At 37.6% G+C, this 25,745-nt stretch overlaps 1 protein-coding gene and 1 pseudogene across 1 annotated transcript in view; one reads left to right on the top strand and one right to left on the bottom strand.

Annotated features, from left to right (window-relative positions):
- ADAM32 (ADAM metallopeptidase domain 32) overlaps window positions 1-25,745 on the bottom strand; it is a 146,992-nt gene that overhangs the window by 32,869 nt on the left and 88,378 nt on the right. Inside the window, exons 14-18 of the mRNA XM_060136298.1 lie at window positions 25,194-25,286; window positions 23,356-23,554; window positions 4,521-4,626; window positions 3,982-4,162; window positions 111-194 (exon numbers count right to left, since the gene is read on the bottom strand). Of these exons, the coding sequence (XP_059992281.1) occupies window positions 111-194; window positions 3,982-4,162; window positions 4,521-4,626; window positions 23,356-23,554; window positions 25,194-25,286 (663 nt within the window). The remainder of the gene's footprint in view (window positions 1-110; window positions 195-3,981; window positions 4,163-4,520; window positions 4,627-23,355; window positions 23,555-25,193; window positions 25,287-25,745) is intronic.
- Window positions 17,046-17,200, top strand: LOC132512727 (large ribosomal subunit protein eL39-like; annotated as a pseudogene).

A 25,745-nucleotide genomic window follows, 5' to 3' on the forward strand; every position in this document is an offset into this window, starting at 1 on the left:
TGTCCTAGCACACAGTAGGAACCCAATAAACATTGAATAAATTAACGAATGATGCTGAAAAGTGTCCAAGAGAGGTGATTTGGGAAAACACGAATCATGTGCTTACTTACTCCATGTCCATTGCACTTTAGTGAACACTCATATGATCTGTCTGCAAGTATCCTTGATTCTACACATTCACGATTTACACAAATCTAAAGAAAAACACATACAAATTTTTTTTTCTGAGTTAGAGCAGTCCAGTTATTGTAACATTACCATCAGTAATTTTATAACATAAGACCACAGACATTCAATGCAGTAATTTCCATTAAGTACTGCTTTTGCTGTAACCCACAAATTTTTATATGTTGTATTTTCATCTTCATTTAATTAAAAATATTTTTCAATTTCTCTTGAGATTTCTCCTTTGGCATAAGTGTTATTTAGAAATGTGTAGTGTAAGCTACAAATATTTGGGGATTTTTCCAATAAGTCTTATGTAAACTATGGACTTTGGGTGAGGATGATGTAATAGTGTAGGATTGTGGATAGTGTAGGTGTCTGCACTTCTGTGGGGTAAGTGGTTATGGGAACTCCCTGTACTTTCTGCAACTTTTGATGTGAACCTAAAACTTCCCTAAAAAATAAAGTCTATTTTTTAAAATAAATTTTAAAGAAATGATTCAGGCTTCTGGTATTCGGTTCCCCATTTAAGGAGTTTGGAAGTTGACACTCCATCCTAACAACAAGTAAAAAGTTGAGCAGACTGAAGAAGCAACAACTCTTTTAGGATCCATAAAAGAAGTGACTTGGGGGCAAACCACTGCCCCCAAATTGGAGAGACAGACGAGCTAACACAGGGAGTCACAGCTTACCAGAGAAAAGATTCACAAGCGGAAACCTCCTCAGGTACCCATCCCAGCGTCGGAAAGCCTGAACTGTAATTGATGAATTGCTGGAGGCGCAATACAGACACCTCTGAGAGTCAGGAACTCCAGGAGAGCCCCACAATTTTGTGAGATGTACATCCAGGAGCTCAGCCAACGTTCTCACAGTAAATATTAGAGAAAAACATTTCTTGTATTCTGGCAGGAGGAGGGGAAAAGGAACCATTTTGAAGTAGCCAGAGCACTCTGTTCTTAACAAGACTTGCCCTCAGGAGAAACCAGTTAACTAGAGCCTAATCTGGTGATGTCTTATCAGAGCCTAACTGGTCTGAGGGAAGGGAAATACCCAATTTCAGTCAGCTCTAACCTTCCATGTGTAAGAAGAGAAATACCCAACTCCAGCCCACTCCAGCCATCCTGTCCCATCTAAGGGAGGAGAAGAAACATGAGAAACACTTGTGAAGTTCACAGTCCAGAGGCACAGGTTCACTGAAAGACTCAGACCTGTTCATAAGACTAAAGAACACTTCCCCTTCCCACAACACCTCACCACCACATTTCTAAAGGTCTATTTACAGCAGTTCTTTTATCTGGTTCATCATGTCCAGCTCTCAAGAAAACAGATAAGGTTATATACTAAAAGCTAAAAAACACAATTGGAAAAACGGAGACAGTATCAGAACCATACATGTCATGGATACTGAAATTATCAGACCAGGAGTTTAAAACAACTATGATTAATATGCTAAGGGCTCTAATAGATGAAGTAGACAGTATGCAAGAACAGACGGGAGATGGAAGCAGAGAGACAGCAATCCTAAGAAAAAAATAAAAATAAATGCTGGAATGAAAAAAAAAACCACTGTAACAAAAATGAATAAATGCCTTTAACGGGCTTATTAGTACACTGGAAATAGCTGAGGGAAGAATCTCTGAGCTAGAGGATATCAATAGAATCGTTGAAAATGAAAAAGCAAAAAGAACAAAGACAAAAACATAACACAGAATATCCAAGGACTATGTGACAACTATAAAAGGTGTAACATATATGTAATGGAAATGCCAGAAGAAAAAGAAAAAGGAGCAGAAGAAATATTTGAAACAATAATGACTAAGGATTTCCTCCAAATTAATATCAGACACCAAACCACAGTTCCAGGAATCTCAGAAAACAATAAGCAGGATAAATGCCAAACAAACAAACTAACAAACCCCTACACTTAGGCATATTGTGTTCAAACAGAAAATCAAAGAATAAATCCTGAAAAAAGCAAAACTTTTTTTTAAAACCGTACCTATAGAGGAACAAAGATAAGAATTACATCTGACTTCTCCTCAGAAACCAGGCAGTCAGAAGAGTAGAGTAAAATATTTAAAGTATTGACAGAAAAAAATCCCTAACCTAGAATATAGAATTCTATATACTTGCAAAATTATCCTTCAAAAGTGAAAGAGAGATAAAGACTTTTTCAGACACACAAAAATGGAGGGAATTTTTCGCTAAGAGAGCTGTCTTGCAAGACATGTTAAAAGAAGTTCTTAAGAGAGAAGGAAAATAACATAGGTCAGAAACTAACAGGATGTACAATAGCTTTACGTAAACTATTTTCTTTGTGTGATAAGCATGTGTCAATGTAGGTTGATCAATTGTAACAACCGTACCACACTGGTGGGCGATGTTAGTAACAGGGAAGACATGCCTGTGTGGGGCCAAGAGGGCGTGTAGGAAATCTCTCTAACATCCTTTCCATTTTATTGTGATTCTAAAATTGTTCTTTAAAAACAGTCCAAAAAAATGATTCAGGGCAGGGAAATGGGAGAAACAAATAAAACAAGACTGACATAAAAAAAATCAGAATCAGAAAATCACTTTTAATTACAATAGCCTGAAATCTAACAAAACCATCCCTAAGAGCACAGTTTAAATAGTATTCTGTATTACTGCACATATTGAAAGTTTGCATAGAAAGAAAATCAATTCAATAATCAGGAGTTTTCACTAAATATGCACTATTATTCGAGTTCCTAAGAAAATATATTAGAAGTTTTCATTAAAATATACTACAGATATCTAACATTCTATTATGGAATGTATTAAACATCCAAATATTAATTCTTTTAAGTATAAAGTATAATAATCAGAGGATTAAGGATACATTCCCAACTCCCTTATTTCTAGCAATATCAACTTCCCTAAGTTGCAGTTTTCTTAAATGAGTACAATAATACTTTTTCTGAACTATTTGAGATTTGTTTCAAGGTAAAATGAAATAATGTATGTGAAAATGATTTCCTTTCACACATGAAATCACAACACTCTTCAGAGAAATGGCCTCACAAAACCCTTTCTAAACCCCAACACCCTAACCCTTTTAAGCCTTTAATGTGTTCCGTCTTCTCATTAGTTCTTGGCCTCCGTGGTGTGTCTAACAACTCCTTTTAGAATGTAGAGATTTTGAAGTAAATTTATTTCCTCTATGTTTTCTCCAGATTTGGTTGGTTGGTCTCATAGATAACAAATTATAATAACAATAAATAATAACAGCCAACCTATATTTAGCTCTTACTATGTGCTGGGCATTGTGCTAAGCACTTTATACTATTATCTCATTTAATCTTTGCAATAACTCCATAGAGTAAATGTTATTATTATCCCCACTTTACATACAGTTGTGATATCTCAGACTGGTTAGGTAACTTGCAAAATGTCAAAAACTAAGAGGTAAAGACTGATTCTTAGCAGCCCCATCTAAGTTGTGCTTTTATCTACTGGGCCGCAAAGAGACATATATTACTATGTGGGATTTCTTCTTTCTTCTCCAAGAAGAAAAGTGAATTTCCATGTTATGGAATATTTAACTACAAGTACAAGTATTCCCAAGATTTCTCTCTTCCCCACTCCAGCCCCAGAACACTTGGATTTTCCTTGCTCACAACACTGAAATTCTAATGGGGATCAAACAATTCTCATTTCCCTCAGATACCAATCGAAGCTTATTCATTTTCTCCTTAACCAAATATTTAAGTTTACAAAGCACTAGTAATTAACTGTACTATTTATTAAAGGAATTAATAAAACTAGATTTTTAAAAATAGATTTTAAGTCATTTACCCTCCCAGTATCACAAATAGAGCCATTTTTGACCACCATTGGATCTTCTCCACCTTTCGTTGTGTAGTGCATAGTTATACATACAGTATTTCGTACAAAAGCATAAATCACAGAAGCACCGTCTCGAAGGAAAGGAGTTTGAAAGGGGTAGGTGCAAATTAATCTGCCACATATAAGATTCCTGCAAACATAATAAATTATACGATTATTATGCATTAGGCATTTATTAGGAATGCATCAGATTGGTTTCTTTGACAAAAAAGTAAAAAATAAACAATGGTTCTCCATTTATGGCAATATATCTAAGGAAAATGTAACACTTTAATGCTAACATTTAAAGTAAAAAGTAAAGCCATTGATACAGGCTTAATAAGCCTGTAGCACAAGAAAGATGCCAAGGCTAGAGATTTTGATTTCAGATTTACTCCCATACACATGTGATACTTGAAACCACTGGAATGAATGACATATATAGAGAAAAACTAAAAACAGAATCTTACAGAACACGAGAGGTTATCTTTAATATTTGCATAGCATACCTCCATGCACAAAATTTATATTTGCTTCTTTCTCTACCACAGTTCCCAAACCTATCAGTTTGAGACTGTATTTCTTCATAGCAGGCAAATGGAGCATTTTTGGAACCTGTCGAAGTTAGAAATATATTTGGATTAAAACTTCCTTTTTTTCCATCTTCCTCAATTTCCTCATATATTTATGTTTCTTATGTTTTTTCTCTATTATTATCATCTATTCAAAAGTTTCCTAGTGACGCTGTAAGAAAAAAGAAATGATTAAAGTGAAAAGTAACGCTCATGGTTATTTCTCCTTTTACTTCATTTTCAGTCATTTCCATCACAAAAGATATGAGGATGGGGAGAGCTACAGAAGTGTAAACCTTGAGAGGGCTCTGTGAAAGAAGACAAGAGAGAGAAAACTATACTTGTTCTCCTAGATTCTGAGTAGGAATTTATAAAAAGCCAGTGTATAAAAAAATCTCATTAAAGAAACCTCGTATCTTCAGAAAGTCTGAAGTGAAGGGACCAAAATTGCCAAACTATAAATTTACCTGTTTTCCCTTCATTCCTATATTAGTTTTTTTATCATTGTATAAAAAATTACCAATATACTGGCACCTTAAAACAATACCCACGTCACAGTTTCTGTAAGTCAGGAGCCTGGCAAAGCACAAGCAGGTTTTCGGTTCAGGGTCTCACTAGGCTGAAATAAAGTTCTTAGCTGGGGTTACAGTCTCATTTGAGGCTGGAGTCCTCTTCCAATCTCACTGGTCGTTGGAAGAATTCATTTTTTTGCACCCATTGCTCCATTGTCTTACTATCTGCCAGGGGTTGCTCTTGGCCCCTCGGGTCCTAGTCACACGGCCCTCTCACAACAATGGCAGCTTATTTCTGCCAAGCCAGCAAGAGAATCTTCTGACATCTTCCTTCTTCTAAAGGCTCACATTATTAGGTGAGGCCCCACTCAGAATGATCTCCCTTTTGATTAATTCAAAGTTGACTAATTATGGACCTTAATTACATCTTTAAAATTCCTTCATATTTACTATGTAATCTAATCATAGGAATGATATTCCATCATATATTCACGGGTTCTCCCCCAACTCAGAGAGGGGATTATCCAAGAAATGTACACCAGAAGAATATTGGGGGCCATCTTAGAATTCCACCTAGCACAGTCACCGTCTCCAAAATGAACCTTGCTAAGTCTAACTGCCCATCTATAAAATATAAAAGTAGGTAATAATATCTACCTCAGTGGATTGTTATGAAACTTAATTAAGATGATGCTTATTTAGTCACTCTTTTTTTTTATTAATTTATTAATTTATTTTTGGTTGCATTGGGTCTTCGTTGCTGTGCATGGGCTTTCTCTAGTTGCAGCGAGCGGGGGCTACACTTCACTGCGGTGCACGGGCTTCTCATTGCAGTGGCTTCTCTTGTTGCAGAGCACGGGCTCTAGGCTCACAGACTCTAGAGCGCAGGCTCAGTAATTGTGGCGCCATGGGCTTAGTTGCTGAACAGCATGTGGGATTTTCCCGGACCAGGGCTCGAACCTGTGCCCCCTGCATTGGCAGGCGGATTTTCAACCACTGCGCCACCAGGGAAGTCCCATATTTAGTCACTCTTAATTCCCATCTAATCCTTCTCCATTTTCTTTTGAGATTAAGAAGGTTTCTCCTATTTACCAGCTCCTTCTATGATTTACATTTTCCCCACTATTCCCTTTAATTTTTTACCTTCTCCTAATTCTATCTCTTTCCACCATTTTTAAACATTGGTCCATCAAAGGTGCTTGTATATGTACCGTGAGGACAGGTAATGGTATTTCTGAGTATTCACAATGTTTATTAGCTCAGTTGTGAATCTGAGAATACCAGGTTAGGAATGCTCTTCATCCAGGCCAATTTTTACTCATTCAAATAGTGCTTCTAAAGGTACCAATGAGCCCTGTATTTAATTTCTCCCTTGAATACCTTCTCTCATTAGTGTTAGGGACTTTCTTTCAGCTCAGTCTGGGTTTTCCAAGGTGATATGGAAACACCAAAAGGGCAACACTTTGAAAATGTGAAATCACATGTCAAATATTTCCTTAAACCCAGTATACTGATGAAGTCTACAAAGTAAGAGAATTTTCTCTTCTATAGTCCAAATAGTGTATTTAGATTCCCTCTAACCTATTATCAAATGCTATGAGGTACCACAAAATAGTAGATGGACTTTCATAGACAGATGTGCATGGCTGGTACTAGGTCAGTAAATGTGGGTGCTGGAAAACTACTGCAAGTAGTTTAGGCAAGACTCATAAATAGCACTGCAGAGTAGGGAGTCTGAGGTTTTACTCCCTTGACAACTATTAGAGACGACTAGTTTACGTTTCCAGTTAGATGGACTAGAAGGCCACCCCATCTCAACTGTAATAAAGGGAGCCATTGAAACGTTAGCTAAAGTTTTATCTTTTATAACCTGACATCTTTCTCACCTCATCTCATGACTAACAGGCATTTGCAACTTAACATATCCTAAAACCAAATTGTTTTACACCCTAGGCTTCTTTATAGGACCATTAGTCAACCAATGTTCAGGCGAAAACTTAGGAAGAATTCTTGATTTCTTTTTCCCCCCCTCACTACCTGCCTCCACCATCTAATCCATGTATTATGGACACTGCCCCTAAATACAGCCTGAGCATGACCACTTCTCATCTGCTGCGCAGTCACCACTCTAGCCTGTGCTATCATCAGTTCTCTTCTAATATGCTACCATAGCTTCTAAACGACTCCCCACTTCCACTCTCCATAGTACATTCTCCATATCGTAAGTCAGAGTGATCTTTTTAAAAAATAAAAATACATCAGCCTCTTACTTAAATATCTCTAGTGGTTTCCCATTACATTAAGAATAAAATCCAATTTTCTTGCCATGGTCCTTACTCAGCCTGGTTCACTACCTTTCAGCCACACTGCCCTTTTCATCCTTGAACTCACCAAATTCATTCCTAACTCAGAACCATAACATTTGCTGCATTTCTCTGCCCAAAATGCTCTTTCCTAAGATCATCTTCTGGCTGACTTCTTCTTAATATTAAAGTTTCTACTCAAATTTCACTTCCACACAGAAACCATCTCTGAACACCCTGTCTGAACAGCCTCACCTTCATCATCAGTCTTTCTCCTATCACTCTGTTTGCTGTTGCTTTGTTTGGGGGATTTTTTTGCTGTTGTTATCATACCATTCACCACTAATGGAAATGATTATATTTATTTACTTATTTACTAATTTTTTATTGTTTATGCCTGAACCCTTCACTGGAATATAACCTCCATAAGAATAGGAATCTTTTTTTTTTGTCTTTCCCATCCCTGGGTTTCCAGTCCTAGAAGAATGCCTCACCCAATTAAGGTGATAAATAAATATTTATTGAATGAATGAAAAAAATCAACACCTTGGGGAACATATTCCATGATCTGTCTTTCTTATGGAGTTTGACATCCAAAATCAAAACCTCCAATAGGAATTATACCTATTCTATTTGAAGCAATAGAGATTTTTAAAGATTAACATTTGAAACAAACTCCTTAGTGATCTCTCCCAAATTATGTTTCCAATGTCACCTCACTAATTTCATTAGTTTCTGTTCTGTGGCCTTCTAGATATTTTTTATTGAAAGAGGCAATATCGATTCTACATTTTTCAAATAACTTGTAGATAGAACCAATTTAAAATTTCCACAAATTCATGATACGAAGTAAGAGTTGAAATTTTTTCCTCATGGCTCCTAAAACAGTCCTAAGAGATATTTAAGATAAATAAGCATAAACTTACTTATACAATCTGAAGCCACTTGAGCTATATAATTCTTTTCCATCTCCAATAAACTATAGATTATTACTGTAACACCAGCTGAAATAATGGAGAAATAACTATTTTCAAAGAAGTCCAGGAAATTCATCACTAATTATGAGAATAACAAGAGACAGATTAAATGAAATATTTATTATATTGGCACTCAAGGAAGAAATGTAAGTAAAGATTATCTCTCTATCTCTTGTTTTCATTTATGTTTACACTCCAGCTTCATTCTTCTGTCTCACTGAGGCCCATCCTTTTCCACATGGTCAAAAACATAGCTGTCCAAAACTCTGGAGCTTTATTTATGATAATTTTGAGTCCTTAGAGGGAAAACTCTCTTGTTTAACTGTCTAAAAGTCCCAGAAAAGAAACTCAGAACCTCCCCAACTCCCTTAGCATGACTTAGACATTCAGCTCAAAACCCACCAAATGTAGCAAGGTTGAAGAGTACTGCAGTTAGACCGGGTCTGGTTAGGTACCCGCTACTGTCCAACCAAGTATAAACAGGGGTATAAGACCAAACTATATTAAGAACATATTTCCCACAGTAACCATGTGGATATTAAGCAGTTCTTAGAAAGTGGTATTAAGAGGAAAATCCTACCCGAGGCCTCTGCAGAAAAAGATGAATCTAGAAGCCTACTGTGAAATCTTGCCTCTTACCATCAATAAAACAGTTTATGATACTCTGATCTATACTAACCTCTGCCTTCTCTATATAAACTTTGGTACTCCAGAAAAACATGACTACTAGAAAGCATAAACTGTTCCCATAACCTCAACTTTGGCTAACTGTGGGCAATTGGGGGGCAATTGTCCCCCAATATCCATTCCTTCTTTCTTCCATTCAGTAATAGAACTTTCTTGTTATTAGCAGGGCACATAGACACCAAGCTAGAGAAAACATTTTTCAGACTCCCTTGCAACTAGATATGGTACGTGACTAGGTTCTGATCAGTGGATTATGAGTAGAAATTATATGCAAAACATCCAGTTAATGGCATTAAGTGCAAGCTGGTTACACTTCCATTTCTTCTTTTCTCCATTCCATGGGCTAGTATAAACGTTTTGTGCTGGAAAACTACCTTCTACCAGAGACACAAGGGATGATGGAGCAAAAAGAAAGGCGACAGATTCCTGAAAAATGTCACAGAGCAAAGCTGCTGAACCATCTTTGATGAATTGCCTATCTCTGGAATACTATATGAGAGAGAAAATAAAGTCTATCTCTTCTGAACCATTGTATTTTTAGGTATCTGTATAATAAGTTTATTCTCTAACTAATAACGAGGATTGCCATTATAGTAAACCAAATGCTTTAGGAATGGGTGTCCCATATAAAATGTATTACACCAGATGCCACGGTTCACTAGTAACAGGGAGACCAGATTGATCCAGACTGAGCTCCAAACTGATCCACAGTGTTCAGAGGACCAGTGGGAGCACAGGTGGTCAGCTCTACCCAATATCTGCACTGCAGTCATTGAAGAGTTTGCAGTACTGAGTCCAGTGGGATCAGCTGTTAACATAGGCAATCCTAGACACTTTAGAAGCAATTATTACCATTCATGAGATCAAACAAATTAAGCTCAGTTGAATGACCACTTTGAATACTTGTAGTTTCCATTACATAATTCCTGAAACTTCCTATTTATCTTGGTCTCACTTTTGTGAGGTTCTATCATAGCACTACTTCTTCTGAGTTCTAAGACACTTTATTTTTTCCTCAGATAAAGGTACAAGCACTATATTCAGAGAGCCACAGTTCCTATCTCCCTATCTCCCTTATATCTGTCATACCAATAAATGCACTACCTATAAAAAATTTTCTAGGGGCCAAAGACAGTGGGCCATCCTCTATACCAGAATTAGAAATGTGCGACAGACTTTAAGTCTAGGTGTTTGGGGCCAAATATTAATTAAATGAATTGACTCCCTGGGGATACTAACTTTCAGAAAATAATTTATTGGTAATAATTTATTGGTAATTAACTGGTAATTTATTGGTAAAGAAAATAATTTATTGGTAATTTATTGGTAAAGAATTTTTGAGGCCTTGATCTCTCTTGGTAAAATTATCCTGGACATTTTATCAAGAACTAGACTAGGACACACATCTACTTCTCTGACATTTAAAAAACTCTCATTGAGGAAGAGATCAGCAAGATGGCAGAGTAAGAGATCTCTCCAGCCTTCGTTCCCTCCCCCGCAACACACAAAAACAACAGTTAGCTCTCTACAAACGAAAATAGCCCTGGGAGGGGCTCAAGGGTACGATTAAGAACCTATAGTGGGCTTCCCTGGTGGCGCAGTGGTTGAGTCCGCCTGCCAATGCAGGGGACACGGGTTCGTGCCCCGGTCCGGGAAGATCCCACATGCCGCGGGGCGGCTGGTCCCATGAGCCATGGCCGCTGAGCCTGCGCATCTGGAGCCTGTGCTCCGCAACGGGAGAGGCCACAACAGTGAGAGGCCTGCGTACCGCAAAAAAAAAAAAAAGAAGAACCTATAGCAACACAGCGGAGCAAAAAAGGAGACTAACTGGACAGAAAGGACCACTGGGTAGATGACTTAGGGGACATACTTGGAGAGCGGCAGGAACACAGAAGGGTGGGGACTATCAGCATCTGTCATGCAGTGGATGCCACCACCGTCCCCAGTGGCCTGCTCTCCAGAGGACACGGCAGAGTTTGCCAGGAGGGCCTCCACAACAGCCATGGACACCCCACAGCTTTCACAGTCGAGGACCCCACAGGGCTCACCACAGGAGGACCCCAGCAGCCCGCTCCACAGAGGACACTGGCAGCTTTCTCCATGAGGCTATCAAGAGCCATCTCCACCCAAATAAGAAGATGCTGCTGCACCCCACCCAGAAAGAGCTGCTAGTGTTCTGGCCAAAGACCAGGGCTGCCCCTCCACCCCAAACGCTGCATATGCCCCAGACCCCAGAGCCAGAGCTGCTCCATGGGCACCCAGTCACCAGTCCTGTGTGCTGCCCAGAGCCTTAGACCCTGGATCCACTGTTGCTCAGCAAGCACATGCTTTCCAGGCCTTGCCTCCACGGATGCTCCACGTGGGCCCATGCCTGAGACAGCAGGAAAAGCCTACAGGTACTATCATACAGCTAATACTATACTTATCTAACTAAGTGTAATATTAAGCGTTCTCCATCTAAGAGAACATCGCTAAATCACAACAATGTTTTACTAATTTCTTACTACTTTCATTCAATGTTGACCCTATACAGTGCAGTAAGGAAATAAAAAGAAGTAAATAACATACAAACTGGAAAATAAAAAGTAAAACATTCTTTATTCTCAGAAGACATGATTGTGTGTGTGTGTGTAGAAAATCCAAGAAAGTCAACAAAAAATACTAGTAGAGCCAGTGTGGTAGGTATTGTGGGTCATTATCAAATTCCAGTGATCTCTGCGAAATATAGCTTTTTAGACAAAAAAGTATACAGTCAGTTTGCTTCTAGCAGTAAATTTCATATCATCTTTGTCAGCATTTGTATAGGAAGAAATAACTCGGAAAGCGCTAGATGTTTGATTAGTTACCAGGCAATATACAAAATGTAAATTTTTTTTCTTATGATGATTCATTCTGAGCAAGTACTCTGAATTCTTATTATATAATATTTTTTCCATTTAACAATTGTTCATCTACATCATGGTATAATTCTCTATTCTGTGATGACCAGTTAGAATAAGATTTCTCTATATTTAGTAGGCATCATTTTGACTTACTAGATCAGATCACAGATAAGGGGTCAAGATACAAAAATCGATTGTATTTCTACATATTAGCAACAAACAATTGGAAAACCAATCTTCATAAAAACAACACTTTTTACAATAGTACCAAAACCTAAAATGTAGTTAGGATTAATATAAAATAAAGATATTAGAAATATGTTCATTAAACTACAAAATGCTACTTAAAGCATCATGGGTTGCAAAACACAATATTGTTAAGATATTAATAATCCAGAATTCATCTATAAATCTGACACAACCTCAATCAAAATTCTAGGAGGCAATTTTTTTTTAGAAATTGGCAAGCTGATGTTAAAATTTATATGGAGATGAAAAGGACTCAGAAAATCCAAAGCAGTATTGAAAAAGAATAAATGAAGTTGAATGACTTATATTACCTAATATATAAAGGTTTACTATAAACTACAGTAATTAATAGCATAAGGATAAACAGATTGATGTAGAAGAAATCTAGAAATGGAACTATATTATATTATCAACTCATTTTAAACAGAGATAGCAAATCAATGGAATGAAAAAATAATAATCTTTCCAAGAAATAATGATTTAAAAGAAAAGTTAGGTTCAAGGTGAAGATGGTGGAATAGGAGGAACTGGAGCTCAGCTCTCCTCACAAATATATCAAGAATACATCTACAAATGGAACAATTCACACAAAGCACCTGCTGAACACTAGCAGAGGACCTCAGACGCCTAAAAGGACAAGAAAAGATCCCCGCATAACCAGGTAGGATGAAAGAGAGAGAAGGAAGAAAAAGAAAAGAGGAAACGGGATGGGACCTGCTCTCCTGGGAGGAGTTGAAGGAGAGGAGAGGTTCCCGCAACTGGAGAAGCCCCCTCACTGGCAGGGCAATTAGCTGAGATAGAAGGGGAGCTGCGAGGGCTATCAGAGGAAAGTGCAGCAACCAGTCTGTGGCAGGCAAGACAGAGCGAGATTTACACAGATGGTCCATGCCACAGCCTGCAAGCCCCAGGGTGAAACGGGTGTCTGCCAGTGCCAGAACATGGGGTTTGGAGAGCAGACCCAGGGAGAGGAGGGCTGTTGGCTGCTCGGAGACAGCCCGAGGGGACAGAAGTGAGGAGCTCTGCAACTGGGAATGCTCTTGGAAGAAGCCTGGACCACCACAGAAGTGAGGAGCCACTGTTGAGTGATGCATGAAGGGCGGGTCTGCCATCACAGCCTCTCTCCCCACACGCCAGCCCATGCCACCACAGGCACTAGGAGGGGCTCCAACCAGAGTGAGCATGCGTGCCCCAGTTGTTTCCACCTTATCCCCCTCCCACCTGAGTGAGCACGCATGCCACAGTCAGTCGCTGCCCCACCCCCTCCCGCCGAAACAGGCCAGCATGCCCCCAGTTGCTGCCTTCGCTCCCACTCGCCTGGGCAGTGAGCAGATGCCTGAGGTAGCCCACATGCAGAGGTGGGGCCGAAACCAAAGCTGAGCCCCAGGGGCTGTGCAACTAAGAAGAACTGAAATCTCTCCTTGCAGCTGCACAAGCCACGGATTAACCACCACGATCAGCTTGGTAAACCCAGCACCTATAGAACATCTGAAGGGACAATGAGCGCTCCCACGGCTGAGACGGATCCAGCTTTAGCAGCTGTGGACTTTGTGGGCACGTACATGCAGGAGCTGGGCCAGGTCAAAGTCTGAGCTGCCTCCACAGTGCCCACAGCGGGTCCAAAGACCTACCTAGAGGTCTTGGAGTGTCTCCTGGGGAGGTGGAGGTTGGCTGTAGCTCACCATGTGGGCAAGGACACTGGTATCAGAGGCCCCAGAGAATTTTGTTGTTGTTGTTTTATTTCTTTTTTTAAAAATTTTCTGGGGTATTTTTTGTTTTGGGGGGTTTTGTTTTTTTGTTGTTGTTTGTTTTCTTAGTTTATTATTTTTATTATTTATTGTTTGTTTTGGTTTTTTGTTTGGTTGTTTAATTGGTTTTTTTTTGTTTTCATTGGGGATTTTTTTTGGATTGTTTTTATGGTTTTTCTTGGTTTTAGTTTCTCTGTTTTATTTTGTTTATTTGGTTGCACAGCACAGCTTTCAGGACTTTAGTTCTCCAAACAGGGGTCAAACCCAAGCCCCCAGGGGGGAAGCACTGACTTATGGCTGCAGGACCGCCCAGGAATATTAATTGGCATGACCTCTCGTGGAGATCCCCATCTTGGCACCAAGACCCAGCCCCACCCAACAACCTGCAAGCTCCAGTGCTAGAACTACTCAGGCCAAACAACCAGCAAGACAGGAATACAGCCCCCCCATCAGCAGACAGGCTGTCTAAAGTCATACTAAGCTCCTGGACACCCCAAAACACACCCCTGGACAAGGACCTGCCCACCAGAGGGACAAGACCCAGCTCCACCCACCAGAGAACAGGCACCAGCCCCTCCCATCAGGAAGCCTACACAAGCCCCTGGACCAACCTCCACCACCAGGGGGCAGACACCAGAAGCAAGAGGAGCTACGATCCTGCAGCCTGTAGAAAGGAGACTTCGAACACAGTAAGTTAGATAAAATGAGATGACAGAGAAATATGTTGCAGATGAAGAAGTAAGGTAAAAGCCTCTCCTAAATGAAGAGGAAATAGGCAATCTAGCAGAAAAAGAATTCAGAATAATGATAGTAAAGATGATCCAAGATCTCGGAAAAAGAATGGAGGCACGGGTCAAGAAGATACAAGAAATGCTTAACAAGGACCTAGAAGAACTAAAGAACAAACAAACAGTGGTGAACAATACAATAACTGAAATGAAAAATACACTAGAAGGAATCAATAGCAAAATTACTGAGGCAGAAGTACAGATAAGTGAGCTGAAGACAGAATGGTGGAAATCACTGCTGCAGAACAGAATAAAGAAAAAACAATTAAAAGAAGGACAGTCTCAGAGACCTCTGGGACAACATTAATTGCAAGAACATTCAAATTATAGGGGTCCCCGAAGAAGAGGAGAAAGAGAAAGGGACTGACAAAATATTTGAAGAGATTACAGTTGAAAACTTCCCTAACGTGGGAAAGGAAATAGTCACCCAAGTCCAGGAAGTGCAGAGTCCCACACAGGATAAACCCAAGGAGAAACACATCAAGACACATATTAATCAAACTAACAAAAATTAAATACAAAGAAAAAAATATTAAAAGCAGCAAGGGAAAAGCAACAGATAGCACACAAGGGAATCCCCATAAGGTTATCAGCTGATTTTTCAGCTGATAACCTGCAGGCCAAAAGGGAGTGGCATGATATCTTTAAAGTGATGAAAGGGAAAAACCTTACAACCAAGAATACTCTATGTAGCAAGGCTCTCATTAGATTTGATGGAGAAATCAAAAGCTTTGCAGACAAGCAAAAGCTAAGAGAATTCAGCACCATCAAACCAGCTTTACAACAAATGCTAAAGGAACTTCTCTAAGTGGGAACACAAGAAAAGAGAACAAAAGAGGAAGGGAAGAAAAGAGACCGACAAAAACAAACACAAAACAATTAAGAAAATAGCAATAAAAAGATACATATTGATAATTACCTTAAATGTAAATGAATTAAACGCTACAACCAAAAGACACAGACTGGCTGAATAAATACAAAAACAAGACCCATATATATGCTGTCTACCAGAGAGCCATTTCAGACCTAGGGACACACAGACTGAAAGTGAGGGGCAAATGGAAATAAAAAGAAAGCTGGAGTAGCAGTACTCATATCAGACAAAATAGACTTTAAAATAAAGACTGTTACAAGAGACAAGGAAGGACACTACATAATGATCAAGGTATCAATTGAAGAAGATGTAACAGTTGTAAATACAGATGCACCTAACATGCACCTCAATATATAACGCAAATGTTAAGCCATAAAAGGGAAAATCGACAGTAACACAATAATTATGGGGGACTTTAACATCGCACTTACACCGAAGGACAGATCATCCAGACAGAATATTAATAAGAAAACACAAGCGTTAAATGAAACATTAGTTCAGAGAGATTAACTGATATTTACAGGACATTCCATCTGAAAGCAGCAGTATACACTTTCTTCTCAAGTGCACATGGAACATTCTCCAGGATAATCAGATCTTGAGTCACAAATCAAGCCTTGGTAAATTTAAGAAAATTGAAATAATATCAAGTATGCTTCCTGACCACAATGCTATGAGATTAGAGATTAAATACAGGAAAAGAAATTATAAAAACCACAAACACATGGAGGCTAAACAATGTTACTAAGCAATCGATGGACCACTGAAGAAATCAAAGAGGAAATCTAAAAATACCTAGAGACAACAAAAACACGACCATCCAAAACCTATGGAAGGCAGCAAAAGCACTTCTAAGAAGGAAGTTTACAGCAATACAATCTCACCTCAAGAAATAAGAAAAATCTCAAATAAACAACCTAACCTTATACCTAAAGCAACTAGATAAAGAAGAAGAAACAAAACCCAAAGTTAGTAGAAGGAAAGAAATCATAAATATCAGAGCAGAAATAAATGAAATAGAGACAAAAAAAAACAATAGCAAAGACCAATGAAACTGAAAGCTGGTTCTTTGAAAAGATAAGCAAAATTGATAAGCCTTTAGCCAGACTCATAAAGAAAAAGGGGAGAGGACTCAAGTCAATAAAATTAAAAAGGAGAAGTCGTACACCACAGAATACAAAGGATCATAAGAGGCTACTACAAGCAACTAACCATAGCCCAATAAAATGGACAACCTAGAAGAAATGGACAAATTCTTAGAAAGATACAACCTTCCAAGATTGAACCAGGAAGAAATAAAAAATATGAACAGACTAACCACAAGTACTGAAATTGAAACTGTGATTAAAAATCTTCCAACAGGCCTTCTAAATATGTCCTTCCACTCACTTCCTCCTCTTTTCTCTTGTCTGCCATCCTATGCGTGGCTGAATTTGCTCCTCGCCATGTCTTCTCACAAGACTTTCAGGATCAAGCGATTCCTGGCCAAAAATGAAAGCAGAATCATCCCATTCCCCAATGAATTCGAATAAAAACTGGTAATAAAATCAGATACAACTCCAAGAGAAGACACTGGAGAAGAACTAAGCTGGGTCTATAAGGAACCGCACGTGAAGTGTCACACATTTATGTGATCAAGGTCAATTGCATCTTAACGTATCAGAACATCACTAGTGTCTGGAACAGCTGCCTGTGTTTGATGGGAAAAATGGAATGGCTCTCTCCTCTTTTCTTGATCTTTCCTCATCACTGCTCACTGTGTAGCTCAGTAATAAATATGTGAAACCTTTTGTTGGAAAAAAAAAAATCTTCCGACAAAAAAAAGGCAAGGACCAGATGACTTCACAGGCAAATTCTATCAAACATTTAGAGAAGAGTTAACACCTACCCTTCTGAAACTCTTCCAAAAAATTGCATAGGAAGGAACACTGCCAAGCTCATTGTACGAGGCCACTATCATCCTGATACCAAAACCAGACAAAGATATCACAAAAAAAGAAAATTACAGACCCATATCACTGATGAACATAGACACAAAAATCCTCAACAAAATACTAGCAAACAGAATCCAACAACACATTAAAAGGATCATACACCATGATCAAGTGGAATTTACCCTAAGGATGAAAGGATTTTTCAATATCCGCAAATCAATCAATGTGATACACCACATCAACAAATTGAAGAATAAAAACCATATGATCATCTCAATAGATGCAGAAAGAACTTTTGACAAAATTCAACAGTGATTTATGATAAAAAAAAAATACTCCAGAATATGGGGAGAGAGAGGACCTACCTCAACATAATAAAGACCATATATGACAAACCCACAGCAAACATCATCCTCCATGGTGAAAAGCAGAAAGCATTTCCTCTAAGATCAGGAACAAGTCAAGGATGTCCACTCTCGCCACTTTTATTCCACATAGTTTTGGAAGTCCTAGCCACAGCAATCAGAGAAGAAAAAGAAATAAAAGGAACACAACTTGGAAAAGAAGTAAAACTCTCACTGTTTGCAGATGACATGATAGTATACATAGAAAACCCTAAAGATGTTACCAGAAAATTACTAGAGCTCATCAATGAATTAGGTAAAGTTGCAGGATACAAAATTAATATAAAGAAATCTGTTGCACACCTATACACTAACAACGAAAGATCAGAAAGAGAAATCAAGGAAACAATCCCATTTACTATTGCATCAAAAAGAACAAATTGCCTAGGTATAAACCTACCTAAGGAGGCAAGAGACCTGTACTCCAAAAACTATAAGATACTGATGAAAGAAATGGAATACGACACAAACAGATGGAGAGATATACCATGTTCTTGGATTGGAAGAATCAATATTGTGAAAATGACTATACTACCCAAAGCAAGCTACAGGTTCAGTGCAATCCCTATCAAATTGCCGATGGCATTTTTCACAGAATTAGAACAAAACATTTTACAATTTGTATGGAAACAGGAAAGACCCTGAATGGCCAAAGCAATCTTGAGAAAGAAAAACAAAGCTGGAGGAATCAGGCTCCCTGACTTCAGACTATACTACAAAGCTACAGTCATCAAAACAGTGTGGTACTGGTACAAGAACAGATATATAGATCAATAGAACAGGATAGAAAGTCCAGAAATAAATCCACACACTTATGTTCACCTAATCTACAACAAACGAGGCAAGAATATACAGTGGAGAAAAGACAGTCTCTTCAATAAGTGGTGCTGAGAAAGCTGGACAGCTACATGTAAAAGAATGAAATTAGAACACACCCAAACACCATACACAAAAATAAACTCAAAATGTATTAAAGACCTAAACGTAAGGCCGGATACTATAAAACTTTTGAGAAAAACATAGGGAGAACACTCTCTGACATAAATCGCAGAAAGATCTTTTTCAATCCACCTCCTAGAGTAATGGAAATAAAAACAAAAATAAACAAATGGGACCTAATTAAACTTAAAAGCTTTTGCACAGCAAAGGAAATGGTAAACAAAAGTAAAAGACAACCCTCAGAATGGGAGAAAATATTTGCAAATGAAGCCACCAACAAGGGATTAATCTCTAAAATATACAAACAGCTCAGGCAGCTCAATATCAGGAAAAAAAAAAAACCAATCAAAAAATGGGTGGAAGATCTAAATAGACATTTCTCCAAAGAAGACATACAGATGGTTAAAAAGCACATGAAAAGATGCTCAATATCAGTAATTATTATAGATATACAAATCAAAACTACAATGAGGTATCACCACACACAGGTCAAAATGGCCATCATCAAAAATCTACAAACAATAAGTGCTGGAGAGGGTCTGGAGAAAAGGGAACCCTCCTACACTGTTGGTGGGAATGAAAACTGGTACAGCCACTACGGAGAACAGTATGGAGGTTCCTTAAAAAACTGAAAATAGAGCTACCATATGATCCAGCAATACCAGTCCTGGGCATATATCTGGAGAAAACCATAATTCAAAAAGATACATGCACCCCAATGTTCACTGCAGCATACTATTCACAATAGCCAATAGCCAGGACATGGAAGCAACCTAAATGTCCATCAACAGAGGAATGGATAAAGAAGATGTGGCACATATATACAATGGAATATTACTCAGCCATAAAAAAGAACAAAATAATGTCATTTCCAGCAACAAAGATGGACCTAGAGATTGTCATACTGAGTGAAGTGGGTCAGACACAGAAAGACAAATGTCATATGATATCACTTATATATGGAAGAGGTTACAAATGAATTTATCTACAAAACAGAAATAGAGTTACAGATGTAGAAAATAAACTTATGGTTTCCAGGGGGTAAGGGGCAGGGGAGGGATAAACTGGAAGATTGGAACAGACATATACACACTACTATATATAAAGTAGATAACTAATAAGGACCTACTGAATAGCACAAGGAACTCTACTCCATACTCTGTAATAGCACATATGGGAAAAGAATCTAAAAAAGAGTAGATATACATATACGTATAACAGATTCACTCTACAGTACACATGAAACTAACAGAATGCTGTAAATCAACTACACTCCAATAAAAATTTTTGAAAAGTTTAAATAAATAAAAATAAAAGTTAAATCAAAACCTCAGAGAAAAACAGGAAAATATGTGGATTACTTTGGAGTAGGCAAATACTTCTTAGAAAAACTATAGAAAAAATTTGATGAACTAAACTTCCTCAAAATTAAAGTTTTCTTATCAAAAATCACCATTAAAAATGTACATGGGAAACTGCATATTGGGAAAAAATACAATACTTATATCTTAAAATGCATTTGAATATAGAACGTATAAATTACACATATAAATAATAAAAAGGCAAAAACCCAATTAAAAATGGGCAAAGATGTGAACGAACACTACAAACGGAAAATATATATATTCCATATATCATATATGTAGTCAATAAGCAGCAAATAATGTGCTCAACATCTTTGATATCAATCATGATAGAAATGCAAATTAAAGCCAGAATCAGCTACCATTTTACATTTACATTTACATTTACATTTTACTAAAATTAAAAAGACTCACAACATCAAATGTCACCAAGAACATGGAGCAACTGAAGTTCTCATGTTGCTGGTAGAGATAAGAAGTAGTATAATGTCTTTAGAAAACAGTGAGCAGGTTTCTCATAAAATTAAGCATACAGCTACTCTTAAGACAGCAGTTCCACTCCAAAATCTTTACTCAGGAGAAACAGAAACATATATTTACAAAAAGACTTATATATGAAGCCTCATAACACCTCTATTCATAATAGAAAAGAAACCTAGAAACAATCCAAGTGTCCATAAATATGAGAATGTAAAAACTATCTGTAGAATACTCATATGATGAAATACTTCATTTATATGAAGTTCAAGAACAGGTAAAATTAACATATGATAATAGGAAAGATAACCATTATTGCCTTAAAGGAACTGACTGAAAAGAGATAGAAAAGAACTTACTGAGCTGATGAAAATTTTCTACTCTTTAATTGAAGTGAGGATTACATCAAAATATACACTTCAGATCTATGAAGTTCACTTTACATAATTATATCCCAATTTTTAAAAGTTCGTGGTTAATGCTGCTAGTAGAAATATGATATCTGAAAGGTAAATCCATATCCACGTTATGTCTCTATTCCAATGAGAGGAAACTGCCGCCCTTTATATGTTGGGAGAGATCTAACGTCATCAAGTTGGCACAGTGGCTGGCCAGTCTGTCACAGCATTGTGCTATATCAGAATCTGAATTTTGGCCCATTGCTGTTGACTTAGCCCATAGTTGTTAACCAAGCAACAAAAGTAATCAGATCATCTTGCTGAGGGAAATTCTATTTTTGAACCCACACATGGTCTCCATCCCTGCAGCCATAAACTCTTTGTATGTGGATTCGCTATGAAAGTACTAGGGTACCTGGGAAAAAATGCTAGCATTCACAGGACAGATAATGTTATTTATCTGATTATACATAGCCTCCTCTATGTGGCATGCCCTGTGTTGAACTTTACATGCAACACAAAATCTTCACATTCCCTGCTTTACCTGACAGGCACAACCACATACACCTTCTCTAGAACTTCTTGTTATTAATTTTTTAATATTATTTTTTCCAAGTCCTAATTAATTGCACATGATTAGTCACTGTCAAATATCAATACTGCCTCTGAATTTCTCTCTTTCGGACAAAGTAGGAAACCACATACACTGCTAGGATTCTACACAATAAGAGAATTTTCCTACATCATTTTTCAAAAACACCTCTGAGAGAGGTTATAATTATGCGGAGGGAATCCACTTCCAAATGGTGTCAAATACTGAGCAGACTCATCTGTACCAGGCCTTAATTTTTTCTTCCTCCAGCAACTAGTTATAGTAAACTTCCCATAAAGCCATAGAAATGCATTAAGACTCTCAGATTATTCAATAGAGGGGTTCTCAAACTAATATTTGACAAGAATTAGCCAAGTTGCTAAGACAGTAGATCTTAAATGTTCTCACCATGAAAAAGAAATGGTAATTATGTGACATAACGGATGTTTAGCTAACACTATGGAGGTAATGATCCTGAAATATATAAAAGTACCAAATCAATACGCTGTACAACTAAAACTTACACAATGTTATATGCCAATTGTATCTCAATAAAGCAGGTGGTTGAGGAGACTTAAACTTACCTGAAACTACAAATCTACTAGAAGAAAACATAGGGAGAAAGCTCTTGGAAACTAAACTGGACAAAAATAGATAAGTGGGACGCATAAAACTAAAAAACTTCTCAGCAAAGGAAACAATCAACAAAGCAAAAATGAAACCTACAGAATGGGAGAAAATATTAGTAAACCATATATCTGATAAGGGATTAATCTCCAAAATATATGTTACTCATACAGCTCAATAAAAAAGACAAATAATGAGATCTAAATATAGCACAGGAGGGGCTTCCCTGGTGGTGCAGTGGTTGAGAGTCCGCCTGCCGATGCACGGGACACAGGTTCGTGCCCCGGTCCGGGAAGATCCCACGTGCCGCGGAGCGGCTAGGCCTGTGAGCCATGGCCGCTGAGCCTGCGCGTCCGGAGCCTGTGCTCCGCAACGGGAGAGGCCACAGCGGTGAGAGGCCTGCGTACCGCAAATAAATAAATAAATAAATAAATAAATAAATAAATAAATAAATAAATAAAAATAAAAATAGCACAGGACCTAAATGGACATTTCTTGAAATAAAAGACATACAAATGACCATCAGATACGTGAAAAGGAGCTCAACATCACTAATCATCAGGGAAATGAAAATCAAAACCACAACTCACAGCTTTTAGGATAGCTGTTATCAAAAAGAAAAAGATAATAAGTATTAACAAGGATGTGGAGAAAAGGAAACTTTTATATACTGTTGGTGGGAATGAAAATTGGTACAGCCATTATAGAAAACAGTAGACAGCCTTCTCAAAAATTTAAATGCACTACCTTATGATCCAGTAAGCCTATTCCTGGGTATACATATGCAATGAGTATGTTAAGTAGATGACTGTGGCAATTACTTCACAACGTATATGTATATCAAAACATTACGTTGTACACCTTAAACATATTTTTCTCATTTATACCTTAATAAGCTCAAAAAACTAAAAATAGAGAGTTAAACAGAATAAAGAATTTAAATATATATAATTGTCCATTGTCTTGGTAATGTTAATAAAAATACTGAGCACCAACTATATAGATGTTACAATACAATACCTTTTCCATATATGCTCTCACAACGTGCATCAAGATCTTGGCAGCCTCCATCAAAACAAAAAGCTTTTCCTCCTTTACATTTGTGTCCATTGTGTATAGTTATATCAGCCGGACAGCTTCCTGAGCTTCCATTACAAACCTCAGGAACATCACATTCAGGATGCGCAATGGGCCTACATACAGCACCTGCTTGCATAAGCTAATAGAAATTAAAACATAAAAATTAAAGCATTATATATAAGGTTGTTGTGTTCATCAATATTTATTTTAAAATTGCTCTAATTCTATTTATAGTTTGATGATGTACTTATTCATTAATGTCTCTATCTTCTTGTTATAAAGCCTTATGATAATCATATTGAAAAAAATTGAATGTTATCAACCAAAACAGGAGATAAGACATATGTACAAGGAAAAGGATAACACAAATATGATATAATGAGAGCCCAAGTTTTGTTTGTGCTTTGGTAGAAGGGAGAAAAAGTAGCTTTTAGCTTGGGATAATTATTCCTTTGGGGCAAAAATTATGAAATTTAGATAATTTCCAAATAAAATATACTTATTCAAACCATAGTTTTTAAGTATGGAATATCTGTAATTCTATGAAAATGTGAAACCTAAATAACTGAGAATGAACAGTGGGAAACCAAAGAGTGATTAAAAGAGGCAGGTCAACTACTGAAGTCTCAGAAAAAAAGGAACCCAATTGTAATTTTTCTCCTGAATTATCCTATGGTTAATTAACACTTTCATGTATACTATTCTGAAATTTTATATAAAGAATCTTAACTGGGCATTTATCTCATACTTCTTAATTGATGACTTCCAGTTCACACTAAAAAGATTATGGAGGTAAGAATTAACCACGATAAGATTCTAGGAGAAAAATAACATAAAACCACACCAGTCAAAGGATAGTGAAGAACACAGAACAGTGGCAGATTGTTCAATAGAGGGGTTCTCATGTGACGAATCTGTCACACATATGTTGGAAGAGCTGAAAAGTAAAACAGGGGACAGGAATCAACATCTTCACCATATAAGCTAAAATGTGACATTTAAGTCAAATGATCTTTGTATAACAAATTCATAGTTTAAATTTTGTGCTAACACGTAGCATTTGGAAAGTGTTACATCTAGTGAGTTTCATTATTTATGCATTTATGGAAAATTGCTGTATCTTTCAGTTACATACTTACAGATACCCATTACAACCTAAAATATAACTTTTATTCACAAAAATATAAATATTGGGGGCTTCCCTGGCGGTGCAGTGGTTGAGAGTCCACCTGCCGATGCAGGGGACATGGGTTCGTGTTCCATTCCGGGAAGATCCCACATGCCACGGAGCGGCTAGGCCCGTGAGCCATGGCCACTGGGCCTGCGCGTCCGGAGCCTGTGCTCCGCAACGGGAGAGGCCACAACAGTGAGAGGCCCGCGTACCATTAAAAAAAAAAAAAAAAAAAGGATAAAATAAATGAAAACAGTCCCTTTTAGTGGTGATCTTCTGTATCAAAAAATTCTGTAATAGCTCTCAGTCAAGACTTAAAAACAGTAGGACATTTTAAAAATAGAATAAAGGAATTCTGTTGAACTAGAGTAAAAGAAAAAAAGACTTAAAAACAATAGCATCATTAGGGAGAATAATGGCATTATAAGGAGGCCTCAACATCCAACTATAACTCATAAAATCAGAAACATCATGCTGAATTTAGTATTTTTTTCTTTACATGAAAGGTCATTTACTTTGACTTAACAGCTAAGTGTCTATGTATTCTAAAGTATCCAAGACATAATTCATTATATACTTAGAAGATAGTAATAAACTAAAATCTTACTTGACAGTTGTTGCAGCATGAGCCTCTATCACACTGTGTATTTGGTTTCAGCACACAAGTTTGAGGATTACAACAGCTATCAGGTCCACATTGCTATAAATGAGTGGAAGGCACAAGTAAAAATACATCATGGAAGTAATATAAACTTTGTCAGAAGCTGTGCTTATTTTTTTATTTGTGGGGTAAAAATACGCATGCTGTCAACATTTACAGATTTTTGCATCTCTAAACAATTACAATACTAAGGTGCCATTTTTACTTCAGGTCACAACAGAGTAACTGGTACCTTACTAATTCTTATTCAACTAGAAAACTGGGCAAAACATATAAAACAACTTTTTAAAGAAACTGAATAATAGAACAGAGTGTAGAATGGTAGTTACCAGTGCCTGAAAGGTGAGAGGAAAGGGGAGACACTGATCAAAGGGTACAAACTTTCAGGGCTTCCCTGGTGGCGCAGTGGTTGAGAGTCCACCTGCCGATGCAGGGGATGAGGGTTCGTGCCCCGGTCCGGGAAGATCCCACGTGCCGCGGAGCGGCTGGGCCCATAAG

The sequence above is a fragment of the Lagenorhynchus albirostris genome, chromosome 21 (genome assembly GCF_949774975.1).
Source record: "Lagenorhynchus albirostris chromosome 21, mLagAlb1.1, whole genome shotgun sequence".
Taxonomy (NCBI): domain Eukaryota; kingdom Metazoa; phylum Chordata; class Mammalia; order Artiodactyla; family Delphinidae; genus Lagenorhynchus; species Lagenorhynchus albirostris.